We start from the raw sequence: 19,954 nt of genomic DNA on the forward strand, positions 1-19,954 counted from the left end.
TAAACCATGTGGGTATTGCGTTTTCATCACATGGTGGTTAGCTAACTGAACTCGTTGGTAGATGCGGGATCCGTGATTGGGTTCTCTACTCCTTAATATGAACAACTTAAGAAGTCATTTGAGTAAAGGTTATTAATTCTCAATCGACCCAACTGCTTAAAACCAAACAAAGTGAAAAAAGGTCGTGTTAATTTATTACAGTTGCACTGAAAAGATCTTTTTTTAATCAAAAGAGATATAAACCGTTTTTGCCTTAGGCTGCATCATTGAAATATCGGAAAGTCCAAGTAAATGCGGTATATCAATAAAGTTCAGGAATGGGTATAATTTGTTATTATAAAGTTTGGCAAGAATAGCTATTTACAGCCAACCAACTTTGATCTCGTGAACTGTACCTACTACTCTTTTCAACTGGCGTGCCTCTGCCATTAGAGCATTTATAATATTGTCCTATGTCCAAATTCTTATAGGACCTAATGCAGCAGAATCTTCCGATGCTCTCTTTTCCTATGCCAAAAGATTATTCCCAATTCCGCCCCACTTATTAAATTATGAAACCCGACCGATCGGCGAGATATATAAGGTGTTAGTACTCGGACTCATTCAACTCCGACACATCAATTCCAATTGTTGCGAAAAGGATGAGACACCTGATTAAACAGATCGTGATATTAAACGCTGAATAAAAGTAAAAATACATATTGCCGACTTCTCCGATTAGAATTACTTAAGATAGATCGAGCCACTACCATGGGAATCAATGCTTAACATGCACGAAAGATTAAGGTGAAATTGTTACGCCAAATGCAAAACGGACATAATAAGATTAGTTGAAGAATATTCCCCTTTAGATGAGATCGAGGCAATGCCTAGCGAGATTATTATTCGTATCGGAGAGCTCTCTTTTCTTGCGGACCCGAATGAATTACCTCATCAAGTGCTCGCCCGAATCCACACCATCAATAGCGAGAGATATCGAACACGTTTACCATGCATTCAAATTCCACATGCGTGAGAATCTTATTACCAAGTGACAAGTTAATAAAACAAATACTGACAAATCTTTGTAAGAGATTCCCCGACATTTACGTAATAAAAAAGAAAAAGGGAAAAGAAAATCTTGGCACAATCTACTTTGCTATGTTCCCATTTAAAAAAAAAATTGGATCAAAGGGAAAGAAATAATATGTTTAAATTAATATGAGTTTCATATTGACTGGAAAAAATCATAGGCTTAGCGTTTAAGTCATCTCCGGAATATCTCGGAACCATCGTACCATCTTCGTGTGCACTCCTCGTGTGCACAGACTAGATCGAAGTCGTGACTAATAAACTGAAAACACCTCGGAATATTGCTTCCTTCTACATTATGCCATTTCCTCTCTATACAATAACTAAATTATTTAAAATCTAAGGAAAAGATTGAAAAAATTAAGTTAGAAGACCAAGAAATTATCAATCTTGGGAGGCTGGTGATCGTTCAATTCTTCGACCCACGCCTTCTTATTGCCATTGTCCCCGCCATTGTTATTCTTTTCGCTTTCCCCACTCCCAAATATTCCCTCCACGAAGAGCTCGACGTCGATTCCTTTGCTATCGACTTCTTCCTCGTCGAATTCTGAAGCCGGAATGTATGGTGGCCGTGCGATCTCCACGATAGAGTCCCATGCCACGCCTCGGAAGAACTCATGGCCCTTGATACCCTCCAGCCCGATCCTCTGCCTCGGGTCCTTCTCCAGTAGTCTCCCGATCAGGTCCCTTAGCGGGGTCGGTTCACCCACCAGCTCTGGGGCCTTGCTAAGAATCCGGTAAAAGGTCTCCTTCCGGTTGGAGCCCCGGAAGGGCGTCGTCCCGTATAGCATTTCATAGAGCACGACCCCGAGGCACCACCAGTCCACCGCGAAGTCGTGGCCTTCTCCGAGGATCACCTCGGGTGCCACGTACTCCTCCGTCCCCACGAAGGAGTTCGACTTCTCGACAGAGTCGGACTCGGCTGGGAACACCGAGTTCAGGCTGGGCCTGTGGTGGGGTGCGTCCGAGTCATCCACCATGAACCCCGAGCTGCACCATCTCTGGAGCGAGGAGACCCGCTTCCTGCTCGATGTGTCGGGCGTGGGGACTGATCTGGGGGGCGGAGAAGGTCGAGGGGACCTCGAGGAGAGCTTGGTCGAGAGATCGAAGTCGACCAGCATTACGTGACCGTCCTCTTGGATCATGATGTTCTCCGGCTTCAAATCCCGGTAGACGATCCCCAACTCGTGCAGATATTCCAATGCTAGCACCAATTCCGCCGCGTAAAACCTGCGAAAGCAATGAATTCGACAGAGAGTCAAGCAACATTTTCCGTCAATTCGCCGTCTATGCTGTCCTAGCAACTCGCATGAAACGAAAACTTCCGGTCGGCTGCTCAAAGAAATGTGAAATCGGGAGCCGATTACACCGGAGTTCAATGAAATCAGCCAAATTTGCAGCAGGAGGAATCGATCTTCCGCACTATTCTCGATTCTCCCCACGCATGCAACGAGTTCAGAGCTCGCCGGAGTGAAGTTCACCCCGCTCGGGAGCTTGGCCGGAGAAGAGGAAGCTGTAATTACCTGATAATGTCGTCAGAGAACATCTTCTCAGTCTGTTTCTTCCTTAGGGAGTTCAAATCGCGACCTGGACAGTAGTCGATGGCGTACCCGACAACCTTATCGGTGGCGAGAACCCCCCGCAGCTTCGGCAGCAGCCGGTGGTCGAACTGCCGGAGAACCTGCTGCTCGAACGAGACCCTCCTGTACTCGTTCCCGTCCTTGGCCGCCGACGTGTCCTTGCCTTTGGCCTTCTTCTCAATGTTCCCCCTCAGTATCACCTTCAGCGCCCAGACCTCGCCGGCCGCTGCCCCGCTCTGGACCAGGAACACCACGCCCTTTGCCCCCCGCCCCACCGCCGAGACCACCCTCAGCTGCTGCAAGCTCAGCGGAGGGACATCCTCGTCCCGCTGGTCGTGCAGCTCCGCCGCGTCTCCCATCGCCGGAAAATAAGCACTGTCGCCGTCAGGTCGATCCGGAAGTGTTGGAGAGAGAGAGAGAGAGAGAGAGAGAGAGAGAGAGATATAAAGACAACCGGCTCAGCGTCGGGGTTTTATGCGAGCTTTTTTTGCCTTGCGGGGGAAGCTGTTCTCCTGAAGAGGAAGTCCAACGGGACGCGGTGTGCTGTGATCGCGCCACGTGGCGGTGCTACTACGTGGCGGGAACCGGAGCGTCCGTGAGCGAATGGAATAAATGTTGTGTGTATGGTAAGCTTATGTATGTATATGCATGTACTTATAGTATCAACCAGCAAAAAAATGTCTGGACGTGTATGTAATGTTTATTTTGCAGTTGACGGTTGAGAAAATAACGCTAACTATGCTTGAAGAGGTCGCGGCTTCTAGAAGCCCTTCAATGGCGGGCGGTGAGATCTCAACATGCCTCCACGGTCCTTTTTCTTCCTCTCCACGTACATGCAAATATATATACATTTACATTTACATACACACACACACATATATATATATATATATATAAATTATTTTTAAAAGTTTTCAAAATTTTAAAAATAATTTTTTATTATTTTTCTAAATTTTAACTTTTTTATTATTTTCTATATTTTTATTGAATTTTTTCAAATTTTATGTCCTCATAAATGACGTATCGCACTACGATTAGTTTCACGTAACAAAAGTGACGCATAGGACGCGTAACGTCAGTAAAATATTAACGGTGTCAGGGACAATTGACGGAATGCACTATATTGAAACGGTTTTGAAACTTCTTGTACTAACGAGTTACCAAAAAAATATTCTGAACAAACCTAAAACATTCATGAAATTTTTTGGACCACCGTGCAATTAACTATATATATATATATGTATATGTATGTAAATGTATGTATGAGCATATTGTTCTTATTTAAAATATTTGGGTGGATGCTGCTTACGTATGATATTACGTCTACCTAAAGAATAGAGGAAAAAATTATTCCATTCCTTTGTGGGATACTTCTTAAATAGTAATAGTCGTTAGATCGGATGAGTGTCATCGATTCAGTGTTTATCGTCCCTCGAGGGACCATTACTTTGCATGTGTCGTGCCAAAAGCTATTTACTTAATATAGTAATAGAATGGTAGGTGAATTTTCAAACCGTGTACTATGGCAAAAGGCTGGAAAGAGGAGGGATATATCGAGAGGTTAATAGTTAGTGGCGGGTTCACAAAGTGAGCTCATGGGCGTGTCCTCCCCGAAACATGGAGCCACATGATAAATCATATTCGAGTTTAGATCGATAGATTTTTACGGTAGAGAGAAAGAGTAGTCGCGACCACGATCACGATATAACATAGTCGCATTAGATTTATTAGGTTTTGGGCCCATAGTTTGGCGTTTCTTTCTGTCCAAGTCCAGTCACGGCCCATTACCATCTCCAAGAAGATGTTTTGAAGGACTAGGCTCTGGGCTTAGGTCCGCTTCATGTAAAAGAAAGGAAAATAGATGGCTCTATTCAGAAGTGGCAACAAAATTATTGGCCTGGCTCATTAGCACGTCATGGGCGTGGCACGATAACATCATGAGCTGGGGTGTTAGTGTGCCGGCCGACTAAGAAACGCGAAGTAAGTGCATCGGCCAAGTATGTCCAATCCAACGCAACTAGTTAGCTCGTTAATATGTTTTGGACTTTCACTCTTGTTTCGAGAAGCTTCTTGTTGGGCCTCTATAGTTCTAATTTGATCCGTTTTAACTTTCAAACGGGCATTTTTCCGAGCTTGGGATGGTAGGATTGTCGCAAGCCGGCCCATATTTTGCCAATGAGGGGTGCTTGGCTCGGCACGATAAGTGGCTAATTGTGCTATTTTCCACGTCGAGCTCCATTAGTACCGTGCAGCTGCTCCTGGTACAACATGTTGGTCGTGTTGTGTTGTGTCCGAAACTAATAATTGTAAAGTCTATATTGTTAAATAAAACTATACTCCGTGCCTTATATGTCTATTTGTAAATTCCTCAGTTGACCATCTCAATTTAGATATAATCTACTAAGAGCCATAAGAAAAATAAAATGATTAAGAACTAAGATGGCAACTTTAATTTTTTTGAAATCATAAACTACAAATCATTACTTATTTTGTTCCATTCCCTCTCCACAAATTTGAAATTCCCCTCCTCCCTCCTCTCTCTTCCTACTTCTGCTTTGCCGCAATTTAACATAAATTAATTCATTTATCACATTATAATTCTCCAAAAGAAGAGTTTCAATGGTTATTAGTGTTTCATAAACTCATTGGTATTTTCTAAGACACAATGTGCCATTGACAATAGGAATTTTAATAATTAATTTCAAGAATTAACCTTTAGCAAAACCTATCACTATGCTTTCAAGACACATTGGCTAGTACTATGGGGGTGTATCCTATTTTTTTCACTATTCCGGATCCTACCCTGTAAGGAACATGTTCCAAGATTTTGGAATCAGACCCTACCCTATTGAGTCATGGAACCGGAACTTGTATTATACCATAAACCCCGTTGGAACCTGTAAATTTTTTTATCTCGCTAAATAAAACCGAAAATGTTCATTCATAATTGATAATCACATAAAATAAAATGTCGATATAGATTTAGATTAATTCACAATACATCTACAACAAAGATTAATATGTCTCATCAATTAATATATTAACTTGTTCAGTCCTCTCATCCCTGAAAAAATTAAGGATGAATTAATTGAATGCACAATCAACTTCCATTTATCGAGCATGTCTCCCCAGCTCACGGCAAATAATTTTCTGATGCAAACTCATTCTTGCTCACTTATTACGGGTCCGGGTACCGATTTCAGTTCAAGTTCCGGGTACCTTGTATGCCGGAACCGAAATCGATTTTTACCGGTTTATCATTTTAATACTTGGACCCTGCCTTATTTTTAATACGAGCTATCCGAATCTTACCTTAACAGGTAGTTTTCGACCAGTTCCGAGCATACCCGGTATCTGTGCACACCCCTAGCTAGTACCCTATAACTATGCTTAGTTTATGTCTACCAACCCTACATCGATATCATCAATGTACTTATCGCCTATCGGGACCTTATGGCTATTTGGACTCCATATTTGAAGATTCACAAAATCCTCTGAAAATCTAACATGATATGGTTGTTGACATAGTTAGAACTTGCAATGCAGTAGTATTCGATTATCGTGATTGGTCTCGATCTAAGTTGCCCGGCGTGCATAATCAATCAAGATCGCGGATAATTAGCGTTAAATAAACAATTGGTTGGAGGCAGATGCATCCAAGCATCTGACAGGTACGTACCAAAGGTCCTCACCTCATGTGGATAAGCCAATCAACAACCAATCCTTTCCTTTCTATGCTAAATTTGGAATAATTATTCAACCGGAAATTCAATTAATTAATTATAATTGATTTTCAGTTTCACATCAAATCTCTTTTATATTAAAAAAATTAAATATTTTTACTAGAAAATGAATATAAAAATGAAAAATAAAAAAAAATCCGATACAAAACAAAATAATTCTCTCTGAGTTGTCCTCTGCTTCTCCTCTCTCTCTCTCTCTCAGCCTCTGTTCCAAATTCAGTCCACTGCTAAATCTCCTCTCCGCCACAGAAGCGAAGGGCCCGCCACAGTGATGCCGTGAACCTCCGCCGTCGCCGCCCAGCCGTTGATGACTTAATCCCCCGGGCCGGGATAATGGAGTACCGACGGAGGCTCGCGATTATCAGCAACCATCTCCGCCCCCCCGTTGCTCTTCCCTGTTCCAGCTCAGGTTTGACTCCTCTGGCCGCTTCCAATTGCTCCTTCGACAACGACGAGGAGCCGAGGTTGAATGACGGGGAGAAGAGGAATTCGAAGAGAGACTGCGTCTTCTGTAAGATTATCCGTGGCGAGTCCCCTGCCTTCCGTGTAACTCTGCGGCTCTGCCTTCCTCTTCCATTACCAAGTAGCTTATTTTCGTCTGTAAGCTTATCCAATAATGTGAAAAGTTGAAGGAAGCAACGCTCGTACCTGGTCCGGTACCTGCAGAGCTGAGTTTCTGACATTCTGGTCAATCAAAGTTCTGTAATTTCTGAAGTTTCGGTAGGCAAAACCGTCGTAGACTTAGGCGTTGATTTGGTGAGCATATGAATATTGTCTTGATAGGTTGCTGTCTTGTGGTTGATGGGCTTAATCGAGTCTGGGCTATACATCTTCTGGAAATTCAGAATAGGAAGATGGAGGAATGGGTTATTTCTGCTCATATTTTTGGCATTTGAATTCGATAGCGCGATGTAAATTGGATTCGGTTCGCGTGCAAAGTTGCACGTTCTTTAGAAGTTCTATATAGTTTAGGTTCTTTAGGATTTAAATGGCATAGGGGGAGGAGATTATTTGAGGAAGAATTTCTGGTTTTGTTGGACAGCTAGGAGCCACATTGTTTAACTCTCAAATTTCATGTTTGATTAACTTCTCGCATGACTTTTTTTCTCCCACTGTGATTTCATATGATGTCTTGTTGCACTATGACTTGAGAATTGCATATGGTAATACGAAGTTACGGCCCTTTGTTCTTCTTCTTTTTTTGTGATCTGGTAAAGTATAAGTACTTATACTTTTGTCCCTTAGAAGCTGCAAGAATCGGAAAGGAGAGATGATTGATAGTTCAAAAAACTGTTTTGTTCTCTGCATGAAACTTCTAAACAAGTGAAGTGCATAATTCTGAAGGATGCGTTTATTGATGTTTAGGGGTTCTGATTTTCTTTCTCCTGTTCTAAATTATATTTGCAGCTTTATGAAGATGACAAGTGCTTGTGTATTTTGGATTCAAAGCCACTAACTCCCGGGTAAGGTACTATGTGTCCAACGAGCTTTAATAATACTATTATTGGAGCACCTCTTTTGCGTTTTGATCTCCCAGTATGATTAGTATCAAGGATATTAAATATTTCACTGAATAAGCTGTTCACATGATCTAATACGTGAATCCTCCTTGCTTGATGTTTCACATTATTTAATCTGAGAATCATCCTTGCTTGATGTTATTCTTATTGTACATGTGATCATCCCGTGTTACCTTATGATCTGTTTTCATTGTTAGTGACTTATAGAAGCATGCGTTTCTGACTTATCCCCAAAAAAAAAAGGCATGCATTTCTGGGGCTTTTACTGTGTTTTTCTGGGCTTGTCTCTTGTGGCTGCAATCTGAAAGAACATTAACGTTAGTGAGAGGAATCATTCTAACATTTGGACCATACTACTGCTAAAGGCAAAATGAAAGATGTTTTAATTTCCAGTTCAGATGCTGACTTTTTTAATTAATGAATTTTAAGAGCTGACAGTTGATCTGGAGAAGTTGATCTATCAGTTTCTGTGTCTACTACCTGGTTTTGCTTTCAGTATATTGGACATTACTTTCTTAGACTTCACTCTATCCACAACTGCGAAGGGCTAGAACTTGTGTTTTAGAGATTCATATCAAGTTTAGGTTGTTTTTATTTGACTTGCTTAATTCTTGATTCTCTGTATTGCTTCACTGGTTTACTGACTCTGTAATGTGTTCTCTTGCTTGCAGGCACTGTCTTATCATACCAAAATCTCATTATTCTTCCTTGGAAGCAACTCCTCCATCTGTAAGTCGATAGTTGACAAACATCAGTTTCACTTTATTGTCCAAACAACTTCCCAACTGTCTGTATCAACTTATTGGTGGCCCAACCTTTTCCTCTTTCTGACATTTTTTCATGAAATTATTCAATGGAGGAATTTTTTGAGCTATAAAAGTATCTCACCTGCCATTAGAAAGCTCCACTCACATCTTGTGGAGGAATTGTCGTTTTGCCCTTGTGAACAGAGACATGAAACCTGATCCTTAATTCAGTGTTCAGTAAAAAATGATATTCTTAGCACAGCTTGTTAACATGGGAATTATATGCAGGTGGTAGCTGCAATGTGTTCAAAAGCACCTTTCATTGGCAGTGCAGTAATGCGAGCCACCAGTTGTGGTATGTATCAAGGCCCCTTTGTTGCCACTTGTATGGTTTATAAAGCTACATCAATCCTTAACGGATCTTATGATGTGAGAACTTAGAGCAAGTTTTCGTTAAAGAAAAATAAACAGAAAATAAAAAGCCAGTCAGACAGTATAGAACTTTTTGGGGCATTCCACTATACAAATATTACTGATGCCGAACTTTGATCATCTTGGTGCACGGTGGTGTTGTATTAAGCATATCATTCCACAAACAGAATGTCAATGTAGTTCTCGCATCTAACGTTGTTATCTTTGATTCTGTAGATTCCTTCAACTTGTTAGTTAACAACGGTGCTGCTGCAGGCCAAGTTATATTTCATGTGAGTAAGACATTAGAACATTTCACACGAGGAATGTGATTGTTTCTGTTTGATTCTGATCCTATTCTGTTAATCTATCAGACTCATATCCACATCATCCCACGTAAGACAAGCGACTGTCTATGGACCTCCGAGGTAAACTTTACACTTCTCCTTCATGTTTTTACATGGCAAGAGCCAAGAGCATGTGGAAGAAGTACGTGATTCTTGAAAGTTGCTGCAGAGTTTGCGAAGGCGGCAGTTGAACTTCGACCCGGAGGCTTATCAACTCGCGGAGCGAGTTCGGGAAGAGATGTCGTTATCGAACGCATCCGAAGAGAGCAAAGGTCAAGAATCTAGTCTCTCATGAACATATGCATTGTACAGGATTGAAAGATAAGTTTGCCTCCATTGTGTCTTACATCACATAGCTCATTCTTTAGGGAGTCTTTCCTGCAACTCAGAATTTTGTCGCTCCTCTTTTTGTGTGAAATGAGAAGCGTTATTTAGTTTGCGTTAGAAACTGCCCACATTTCGCACTTCACTACGAATATCTTACTCTCGACTCGCTCGTTGAAAATTGTCCTACTGGGACATGTCCACTTCAGGGATCGGTCCTCTGGGATGCACCCGACCAGCACGCAGGGCAGAGCCTTACGGGATCAGAGCAAACTCTGCTCCATGAACCCAACAGATAAGCCACTGTTTGTAACACTTTCATTTTTCGGTTTTAAAGGAAGTCCATGGTTCGCTTTTATTCGTAGTCAAAAGATGGCAAGATGAGGAGCCTATGAGCTTCATGAAGAGCCACCGGGCGGTCCTGATCTTTGATAGGCTGCTTTCGTTCTTCCACAGTTGCCCTTTCTCACGGTCAAGGGACGACTGCCCCTATGAGGATTCAAAGGTAATTTCACGTTTGCCTCGTCTCCCCTATAGAATTACAGGGACGTGACAAATTTTTTTCCCCAGAGAAAGGAAGACGTAAAGGACCTTATCCAGTAGATGAGCTGTGGGGTTTAAGTCGCCATCAATTACACATCTTACTTTGTTTTATTTTTCGCGGTATATTCTACGGTCCAGTATATGAACCATTCAATCGCACACGAGATCGTTAGCTATGTCGGGCCTACCACTAAGACGGTCCTCGGGGACTCCTAAACAGTTCAGGTGTTGAGTGGGAGTATTTCCTTTACCTTTACATGGCGTTTGGTTTGCAAGAATGAAATAGAGGGAATTAGAATTAATGGAGAATAGAGTTTGAGGGGAATAGAATTGAAATTAAAAAAAAAATGTTTCTTCAAAAAGTCCAATTACTGATAATCGAATTTAAAATCTTCTGCAGGCCTAGTATAATGGAAGATAAATCCTAAATAACTAATAAATGGATAAAGATAGTCCTATCATGTATCGAATCTGTGACTTTTAGATCAATTGTTGGAGCGTGCGTTACTGCAATACATCTTTTTTTGATTTAGTTGTTTTATCTTCATTGCTTGGTATATTACACCTGAGTACTGCAAGTATAGGTCCCGGAACGTCTACCGTATATACTGGCTAAAAGTTCGCCGTTAGTCCTCAACGGAGATGACTTCCTTCCTGCTTAGGCTCGTCTTCTTTTGCCTTTTCAGTTAAAATATTTCGAGAGAAGAAAATTAGATCAAAATAATTCCTGATGATAATATTATTATCTACTGCTAGCGAAATTTATTCATGTAAATTATCTCGTACGGAGGACCAGACGGCCATCTACGGCGTCGTCGAAGCCCACCCAACAGCATGGGACGGCAATGTTGGCATTGACCGGAACAGTTGCCGGAACTGGATTGACGGTCTGGTGGTACGGGCTGAGCCACTTGTTCTGCATGTAACGGCTCTTCCTCCACGGCGGAACTGAGAGGCCTCTGCTCTTCAGAGATCTCTTGGCCGCTCTGCTCATCTCTTTCACGATCGCCTTCAGGACATCGCCCTGGCCGATGAAGACCCTCGGCAGGGTCTGCAGCAGCCTTGAGTACTGGCTCGTCGGCCTTGCAATCTCGAATTGGGAGGCAAAGTCCAGGTCAATGAGGTACCGGCTCTCCCCGCCTAATCCTGGCATAACCACGTCGATGAACTCGTAATTGCCGGCAGTCAGGCTGCCAGAGGACTCCCACCTTGTCTTGCAGACAGCAGCATTGTGGCCGCTCTTCTGTAAAAAGACCACCACCCTTTGCCGGAGAAGAGCAGCGCCACTGAGCATCATCCCGCTTGGAAACACCTTCATCGCCTCTAAAATGTGATCTTGCAGGAGGTTTCTGTAAGAGTCTAAACTAACGGCTTTGGCCCACTGTTCCAAAACCTTCTCGATCGCATCCGTAGAGTCAGGGGGCGAGCCGGCTCGGTCTGAGTCAGACAAGTAACCACGCGTTGTTTCTGGCTCACCATCAACGTCTTCCTCCAGAAAGCCGTAAACGAGTTCGGATAGGCAGGGAGATTGATCAGCCTCGCTCCCGCTGCTGGCAGAGCTGATATGGCCGATGAGTCGGGCCCGGACTCGGTCGTGGATCGGGCCAGTGACTCGCTTAGTTCGAATGAAACCTGCCATTGATAATAATCTCTCGAGAGAAGTGTGAATCTGTGTTGTCAGCTTCAATCGAGAGCAGAAGAATAAAGCTATATAAAGCTAATGCATTCCTCCGTAGAAGAGCGAGAAAAGCTATTTTTTGCATGGGAATTTCTCGTGGAATATTCTTCCACAAATAATTTTTAAAAATAGTATTAATTCATAGTGGAACATTTTGGGAACATAATAATTAATAATGAACGAATAATTCGAGTAGAAAATTGGTCAATAATTGTAGGAAGTGGATATGCCTTGGAGTATCTGACTGGGCACTGGCTGCTCCATAGGAGCATATCCAACGGCACCTGAGTTTATGCTTGCCCGTATGGGCTCCCCATGTGGATGGTTCTGATTTGCTATCCGTCGGCACATAGAACCATCATTTTTTTTTTGTCGATGGTGTCCGGCGCCGTAGCAACCGACTAGTCCACTGGGCGGTGTATTGTAGGGGGGCCCGCCATTAAATTCTAGATGCCGACCCCCGAGAGAATCGAACCCTGGACTTGACCTACTGCTTGTTGTCAATTTACCGGCGGATCCAACCCCTCGTTGGTACATAGAACCATCAATTTGATCATTCAACAACCATCAATTTTATTTTATCCTTAATTTTTCATGACAATCGAGCATGCCTCTGACGTTTATACTTCCATTTATCAATTTAGTTACATCTTTTTATAAACCCATCGGGAGTCCCCTATGATGGACAGAATAATAGCTTTTGTACATGTTGTATCTGATTAGAGAAGGAGGATATATATCTATTTTTATGAGAAGATTAACGATGAATAGTTTGACAGTTATATATGAATGAGTACAATTAAATGTTTGTCCGATGGCTATAACCTAATCCACTTTTCTTAGAGAGACGTAGCTTGAGTATTACTTAGGTCGGAACTTATCTCTGAGATCTAGTCTACATCAGACCGAACAATTTACAACTATCGACATACATTACGTAGAGAGAACGACAATGTTGCCTTCACTGCTACCGACCGTTTTATTCGTAATAATAATAATAATAATAAAATATCAACATACATGTGGATATAAAGTTGTAACTTAACCCACATGCTTGCTTATCACGTACCTCAGCGTTTAAGTTAAAATGTACCTTAATACCCAGTTAGTAGTAAGTTAGGCAAATGACATCCATGGATATGTATACCGATAGAATACCTATAAAAAAAGGATCTAACATATTTTTGGCTAAAAGAAGAAAGAATCTAACATCATTTTCTTTTCTTTCTTTTTTTTTTTACTTTTTTTTTTCAATTTGAGTTATTGTTTTAAATGTAATGCAGCTTATTGACAATCCTAATCTATATTTTTCCCAGGAAAATTCTACTTAACGCCGCTACAAACATTACATAAAGAAGGACTTGAGACCAGCTCCATCGATGTGCAATTGGAGGTCATATGAAGAACTGTTGCTGAACTCGGAATTGTAGATGGATATATATTGAAGCTTGGGGGCAGAAACGCGTACTCTTTTGAGTTTCACCCGATTGCAATCCATGATTTTTAACTTTTCGAGTAAACGGATAGGAAAATGACTTCTCTACTGAATCTTTATCCTCAAATATGGCCTCACTAAGAATCAGGACCTTGAGATTCGAAAGAGAAATTGAAGAAGGGAGTTTAAGGATGCAACGAGATTTCACATGAAGCATTTGTAAGGCTTCACACTGCAATATGGAGAAAGGTAATCTGTAAGCCTCATCAGAGTTATGGAGGGGTAGAGAGAGATTCTCTACAATGATAGGATATTTAGCTTGGTCCTAATTAGATATTTAAAGATATTTCAATGTACTAGGTTTATGGACCTCCTTTATGACCGGAAGTGATAAGACAAGAATGATGGTATGTATGTGATAGATAATGACCTATCTTGATTCGATATTTCTAACCCTTAAACCATTCAGAGTTTTCAGTATTGACATATATATACTAAGCAATTACAAGTGAATCACCCGTCCCTCAAAGTCAGGTTCTAAACCGGCACCTAGTGAGCGTACATGATGGCAATCTTACGTATAGTATGGCACTGCAAGACTCGCTCTTGAACTTCTCCGTGCTGCCTTCAACAGCTGAGGTGCTGGTCATGGATTGTAGCTATCAACAGCTTACAGCTTGGATTGAATTGTCGCGAGACGATTGATCACGATACTAAATTAGATGCATGGCAGGACGATGAATTAAAAATAGACAATTTCTGGCTGTCTAGAGCTATATTTGTTAACGTGGTGTTCGAAATTTATTATGTAAATGGTTCCGCTCTCATTGCATCTCTCAACATATATATGATAGTTATCCCTTCCTGTACTTTCGGGAAGAACACTGGCTTGGCTTGTACATGTTCCAGCTGAAGGGCCAGAGACTTTAAGGTTTTATATTCAGTTTATGGAATTTCGGACACTCGGACTCTCGAGTCCACCTGTCCCAAATCCTCGATTTCAAGCTCGGACAGATTACCCAAGGCCCTTATCGAGTTTTTCTTCTTAGCTTGAAGCATGATTTCCGAGCGCCTGTAGTCACTTCTCCTTTGAACAGGTTAAGTACACACTACAAGAGTTCGTGCGTTTTCCGACAGACAAAAGGGTCGAAGAGGTGTTGGAAATTTATCGGAAGTTGATGGATTTCTGACAATTTCCCTTGGAATTTTTTCCCACCCTCGCACTCGAGAAAATCAACAATAAAAGAGTTTGAATATCGGAGCATTTCTTGCTTAATAAAATTATCTCAGTCCTGCCTTTAAGAGAGCAAAATCACATCAATGTCACCAAAATATATAATCCAAGAAAACAAGGAAAAAAGAGAGAGAACACAGAAGTTCAAGAGTAGAAGATGAACTGCCCCCTTCAATTTCCTGAGATGGATCCTCCATAATAACGCCGAGGTAGTGGTTCCAACAAGATTCGAACATTTTTTGACCCCATGGGGAACTTCCTTAAATCTTCCAGTAGAGCTACGATATTTTTTGATGTCCAGTTCGTTCTCGTTAAATGCGATGGCCACTTCTTCTAAAGCTGCTGCCGTCCCAAGGAAAGCTCCTACCAAGAAAATCTCTTCCTGATGATATTCACCTAAAAACCTGATAGAGATCTCTTTGAGCTCTGTCAGGAAACATGAAAGCACTGGGCCTAGCTCTCCATCTGTTGCATTCTCCACGCTCCAGTCGCCGAATTCCTAATAGTCATGACGGTGAAACCATTCATTAGGACTCTGTTCGCAGCAAATAAAGCAAACGTTTGAATAGATAGATATATTTCTCTCGGAGTTGACTTACCCAATAAAAACACAAAGTTTGAAGACGAGGAGACGTTCTGAAGATCGCCCAAAGGCCCTTAACGAGTGAGGATGAATGTCTCCAATCCACTGTTAACTTTATCGTATTACTGAACAGAGGAACCTCATCCCTTTCGGCAAGTTCTTAAGGATGGAACAAAAAGGTGAATAAAAAATAAAATCACAGTTGAAAGATGGAAATGTCGGAAAGTAAGCATACCTCGATAAGTTCGTAATCTAGAGATAATTCCTTCAAGTTGGAGAGTACTGACAGGAAATATAACCATAGATCCCAAATAAATTTTCTTTCCCATGACATGGTTGAAGCCCTACATTGGCCTCAACTAGATGAGTGGTCTCCCCGAATATGCATTGTTGGTTGGCGTAGCCAATGTTACAGACGAAGGACTTGAGAGAAGCTCCATTGATGTGCAATTGAAGGTCATATGAAAATCCTTTGCCATCGTAGTTGCAGACTAACAAATGTTGAAGCCTGGGGGCAGAAACATGTACGCTTTCGAGTTTCAGTTCATGATTTCTAACTTTTCAAGTAACGGACAGGAAAACAACTTCTCTACTGAATCTTTATCCTCAAATATGACCTCATCAAGAATCAAGACCTTGAGGTTCGAAAGACAAATTGAAGAAGGGAGTTCGAGGATGCAGCGAGATTTCACGTGGAGCATTTCTTAAGTTCCACACTGGAATATGGAGGAAGGTAATTTATAAGCCCCTGCAGAGTTATAGAGGAATAGAGAGAGATTCTCTACACCACAGCATGTCACAGAAGAAGTAATCAATTTCCCGATGCAGGATACAGGACCAACTACGCCACAAAAGATAGAAAAAGGCTCTTATAGGAGATCCGCCTCGAAGAGCATCCAGGAAGAGCGGCTTAGTAGGAAAGTCAGATTCTGTGAAGTGAAGATCAGGAACCAAGGCCCCCAAGTGACCCCACCTTTTAGATAATATGCTGGTCCTCACCGCATCCTTCAATGGGAGGAAAGACAGGATCTGAAGAAGAACCTTATCGGGCATATTGCATAGCCGATTTGAGCAATTACCACCCTTCCTTCGACCTATTAGTCCAACGTCTTCCTACTAGTGTGTCAAGATATTGATTCAGAGAGAGAGAAAAATAAAAAATTAAAACGAGCCACTTTATGTTAACTCAGTAAAAGAATGTCTCATCTGTTAATCTATCTAACTATATATTTTAGCTTGCTAACATGCAATAGGAATGAGTTCTTGTTGCAGTTTTCCATAATCAACCAATAACAAATACTAATATTTTGTACTCTCAAAGTTTTGGACCATTCCACCATAATTTCCTCATTTCATTTGAATTGAAATGAAACTTGATCCTGCTAGTGACTTGGGGTATTTGATCAAAAGAATCACTCACAGCTAACCGCAGGAACCATGATACACGTTACGTTAGATGAATTTCATCGAGTGAATACCTCAATAGCTTGATTTGTCTCTTCAGGAACTGCCTTTTGTCCATGTTGAGTGAGAGCCGTCATATCTTCCAGTTCTTGAGTGCTTACCTGAATAGCTTGATCTTTAACCTGATGGCATGGCATAACCAAGTCAATCAAGCACCTAAAACTAAAGCTAGAGAGAGAAAGAAACCTCAATTAGACCTTCATAGGAACAGGTTGAAAAAAGAGAGCTCACCCAGTTGTTGCTTTTGAAGGATAACTATTAATAAGGAAAGGCTATATTGAAGCGTGCAGCAAATGAATGTTTGAGAAGGCAGAAACTAGCATCAATATTGATATATTCCATATATATTTACACACATATATACTTAGAAGGACCTGCCGATCGATATGAGAAGTGAAACCAACCTGCGTCGAGGCTCATACGTTCGAGTAAGCTCTCTCTGCCAACCACATCAATCAACACTGTTTCCGAGGCACTATACTGTTCAACAATGAAAGGTAAGCATAAAAGTTATCCAACTTGACTAGGCCTTCCATTTACCTCTGCATCGAGAAGCTCATTAAGCCGCGCCTTTTCTAAGTCATATTCTTGAAGACCAATACCAAGTTTATTACATACCTAAACAATGACAACACCATTCAACATGAGCATGGGGGAAGTGAAAGAATATACATCTTAAAATCTTTCTGACCCTTGCCATTTCACGATTCATCAAAGATGAACGCCTGTTTATCCTAAGGAGTAATATATAAACCATAACTAATATATACTTAAGCAGTTCTACCTCAGTATGTTGCTCCTGTAATAATTCCATTAGAGATGTATCGGCCTTTTGCTCAACTAGTCGCTGCTTGTTATGGGTAGAGCGACCGAACTTTTGCTCATCATCTTTAAGACGATTGTTATTCATGCTTTCTAACTGAGATATCTTCCGATCAACGTTCAAAGGACCGCCTGCTTCAGCTGAGGCTTGCTGATTTTCCCTTGGCCTCGACTCTTTTGGCTTGGGTTAGAGATAGGAAATATATCGTTACGATATAAGATATCTATCAACAGGATATTTAAGAGATAATATCAAAGATATTGATAGATCAATGAGAGATAATTGTGGAGGAGATATATCCACAAGATAGTGTTGCCGATTTGGCATATCAAGGTGGGCCCAAGATGATAAGTCGTGTTGGTAAGCATGGCCAATATTTTGTCCCTGGCATTTTTCTATATTCTAAGAAATTTATTTTAGAAAGAAAAACTTCACTTCTCATGCCCCTATAGGTTAGTTAGGGCTTGGCTTTTGTATATTTGTTTTCTTGCTTGCAGCATACACTGCTGGCATCGGTTAGTTCTTTTATATTGACTATTTATTTTTACTATGTTCGAATGTTTGAATGGCCGTGTCTGAACTCTCATGCATGGTCGTATAGTAATATACAGATTCAATTTTACAGTAGGATATGTCTTTGGTTGGTTATTCAAAAGCTGGAAACGTGGCCAGGATCATCAATCTCGAAGATAAATAACTACTTTGTCTGCCTCTCCGGCCATGGGGATATGATATCCCCGAATCTTGAAGACGACTTCTACCCCCCGCCTCCCTTCCCATTATTTTTCAGTTCCATGATATTTTACGGTGAGTAGCATACGTTAAGTATGTTACACAATTACTGTCATTACAACATAAAATTTTAGAAATTGGTTTTACCTAAAATTGTAATTTAATCAAACTGACATGTTTGGTAGAAAAATAGTATGTCTATTTTATATTAGCGCAAACTAACTATATTTTTTGCTCAACTAATATTTTACCGATAAAATAAGTGCGTCCATTTTTCAGCTCCACGAGCGATTGTTATTCTATGTAATGGATTTTCTTGTTTAAATAACTCATAAAATTGAAATAAAATTCTAACATGAATTTGAGATAAAATAATGGAATAAATTTGACGATAAAAATAATTTTAATAATAAAAAAATTATATTTATATATTTTTTATTATAAAAAATAGATAACTAAAATAAAAGATCGAAAATAAATAATTTAGGATAAAATTAATAACAAAATAGGATTATAAAGTAAAAAATAATAAAACATAAAATAATTAAAATAAATAAAACTCATATTATAGAATATTGTAAAAAAAAATTTTAATTGTGAATTGAGTACTTTGAAATATAAATAGTTATCTATTCAATTTTAAATAAATATTAAAATCTAAATGTTAATTTTTAATATTTTCAAATAAGTTTTATTTATTATACTAAAGATTTACTGTAGATATATATATATATATATTGATATTTGTAAATGAACAATTGTTATTTACCAATAAAATAATAATTATGAATTTGACAATAAAAATAAAATACAATTACATAGTTGATTTTTTTTTGGATAAATGACAGAAACTTTCATTAATCAAAATATATTTACATCAAAAAGCCATTCACCCAATACAACTCTAAAATACCCTAAACTAACCCAAAAGTATACCAATTAGCCATGAACAATATCAGGAGGATTAAACATGTGATCCACTAAGACAGAATTTACAATTTTGTAATATACTCGGGGGTATGCAGACAACTTCGCTTTCACATCTGCAAAGATCTTCCGCACTATAGTTGATTTTTCATAATTATAAAATGAAAAATATCACAACTAACAGTAAATAATTGTGGCCAACATCTTGATGTCATGTGCGGCATCCATATCCATATCTAATCTATATTCTATATAAATAATAATAGCTAAAGCATCTTACCAGGAGATGCCCCGTAGGATTAGCTTAGGTTCATGTAGAGAGACTTTTGGCTCATAGCATATAACACTTGGCACAAAACTATGGTGCCATTTAATCTTGAAATTCGAAAGATCATGGAAGTTACAACAACCATAATTGTCATAATTACGAGAAATTTGTTAGGAATTTCTGGAGACAACTGTTGTAACACGATGTAAGAAAGAATTTCCACGAGTTAGTGGGTGGATATGAAGACGAGACAAGGAGAAGCAACCAAATTTGAAGAAAAATCATAGCCTTTGATTTTTTTTCTTCATCAAATAACGACTTTCTCATTCATCGTGATTTTTCATAGAAGTACTTCTACTTCATATCTTGAGTACTTCAAGTTATTGATTGATAATTTACAAGTCCAATACAATTAGATGACATAGTGGCTGGATCGATAATTATAAAATGTGGCATCGGAAGACATATTTGGGGAATATATGGTGAACTTTGATCTTCCATCTTGATGGTGGCAACATAAAGTAC

General features: G+C 40.1%; 3 protein-coding genes and 1 long non-coding RNA gene across 15 annotated transcripts; 1 reads left to right on the forward strand and 3 right to left on the reverse strand.

The window, feature by feature from the left end:
• Positions 1 to 1,143: 1,143 nt before the first annotated feature.
• On the reverse strand, positions 1,144 to 3,216 carry LOC116215527 (serine/threonine-protein kinase OXI1). Its single transcript, XM_031551269.1, has 2 exons — positions 2,595 to 3,216; positions 1,144 to 2,301 (listed from the first exon to the last, which is right to left on the reverse strand). The coding sequence occupies exons 1-2, from the start codon at positions 3,008 to 3,010 to the stop codon at positions 1,437 to 1,439; spliced, it is 1,281 nt and encodes a 426-aa protein (XP_031407129.1). The 5' UTR covers positions 3,011 to 3,216; the 3' UTR covers positions 1,144 to 1,436.
• A 3,322-nt stretch (positions 3,217 to 6,538) lies between these two features.
• LOC116214614 (adenylylsulfatase HINT3) lies at positions 6,539 to 12,047 on the forward strand. 8 transcript variants are annotated; one of them, XR_004158291.1, is made up of 10 exons: positions 6,539 to 6,940; positions 7,802 to 7,857; positions 8,586 to 8,643; positions 8,949 to 9,015; positions 9,309 to 9,364; positions 9,446 to 9,499; positions 9,588 to 9,690; positions 9,952 to 10,037; positions 10,197 to 10,247; positions 11,082 to 12,047. XR_004158291.1 is itself a non-coding variant. In XM_031550000.1 (9 exons), exons 1-8 carry the CDS (start codon positions 6,728 to 6,730, stop codon positions 10,026 to 10,028), a joined length of 684 nt encoding a protein of 227 aa, XP_031405860.1. In that variant the 5' UTR covers positions 6,539 to 6,727; the 3' UTR covers positions 10,029 to 10,037; positions 10,197 to 10,817. The 8 variants fall into 8 exon arrangements, 2 of the variants coding, with proteins under 2 accessions (XP_031405860.1, XP_031405859.1); XR_004158288.1 differs by lacking the exon at positions 11,082 to 12,047 and adding exons at positions 10,407 to 10,510; positions 10,686 to 10,817 and having other exon boundaries at positions 9,952 to 10,247; XR_004158289.1 differs by lacking the exon at positions 11,082 to 12,047 and adding an exon at positions 10,313 to 10,817.
• On the reverse strand, positions 10,892 to 11,953 carry LOC116214612. Its single transcript, XM_031549998.1, has one exon. The coding sequence runs from the start codon at positions 11,922 to 11,924 to the stop codon at positions 11,061 to 11,063; it is 864 nt and encodes a 287-aa protein (XP_031405858.1). The 5' UTR covers positions 11,925 to 11,953; the 3' UTR covers positions 10,892 to 11,060.
• A 2,604-nt stretch (positions 12,048 to 14,651) lies between the features above and the next one.
• Positions 14,652 to 17,688, reverse strand: LOC116214829. 5 transcript variants are annotated; one of them, XR_004158351.1, is made up of 6 exons: positions 17,464 to 17,688; positions 17,084 to 17,297; positions 16,694 to 16,801; positions 16,189 to 16,331; positions 15,232 to 15,723; positions 14,652 to 15,131 (listed from the first exon to the last, which is right to left on the reverse strand). It is a non-coding gene; the product is annotated as an uncharacterized LOC116214829 (long non-coding RNA). The 5 variants fall into 5 exon arrangements; XR_004158348.1 differs by having other exon boundaries at positions 15,232 to 15,320; positions 15,451 to 16,331; XR_004158350.1 differs by having other exon boundaries at positions 15,232 to 15,374; positions 15,451 to 16,331.
• Between the last annotated feature and the right edge of the window lie 2,266 nt (positions 17,689 to 19,954).

This window comes from Punica granatum, chromosome 7, assembly GCF_007655135.1.
Source record: "Punica granatum isolate Tunisia-2019 chromosome 7, ASM765513v2, whole genome shotgun sequence".
Lineage (NCBI taxonomy): Eukaryota > Viridiplantae > Streptophyta > Magnoliopsida > Myrtales > Lythraceae > Punica > Punica granatum.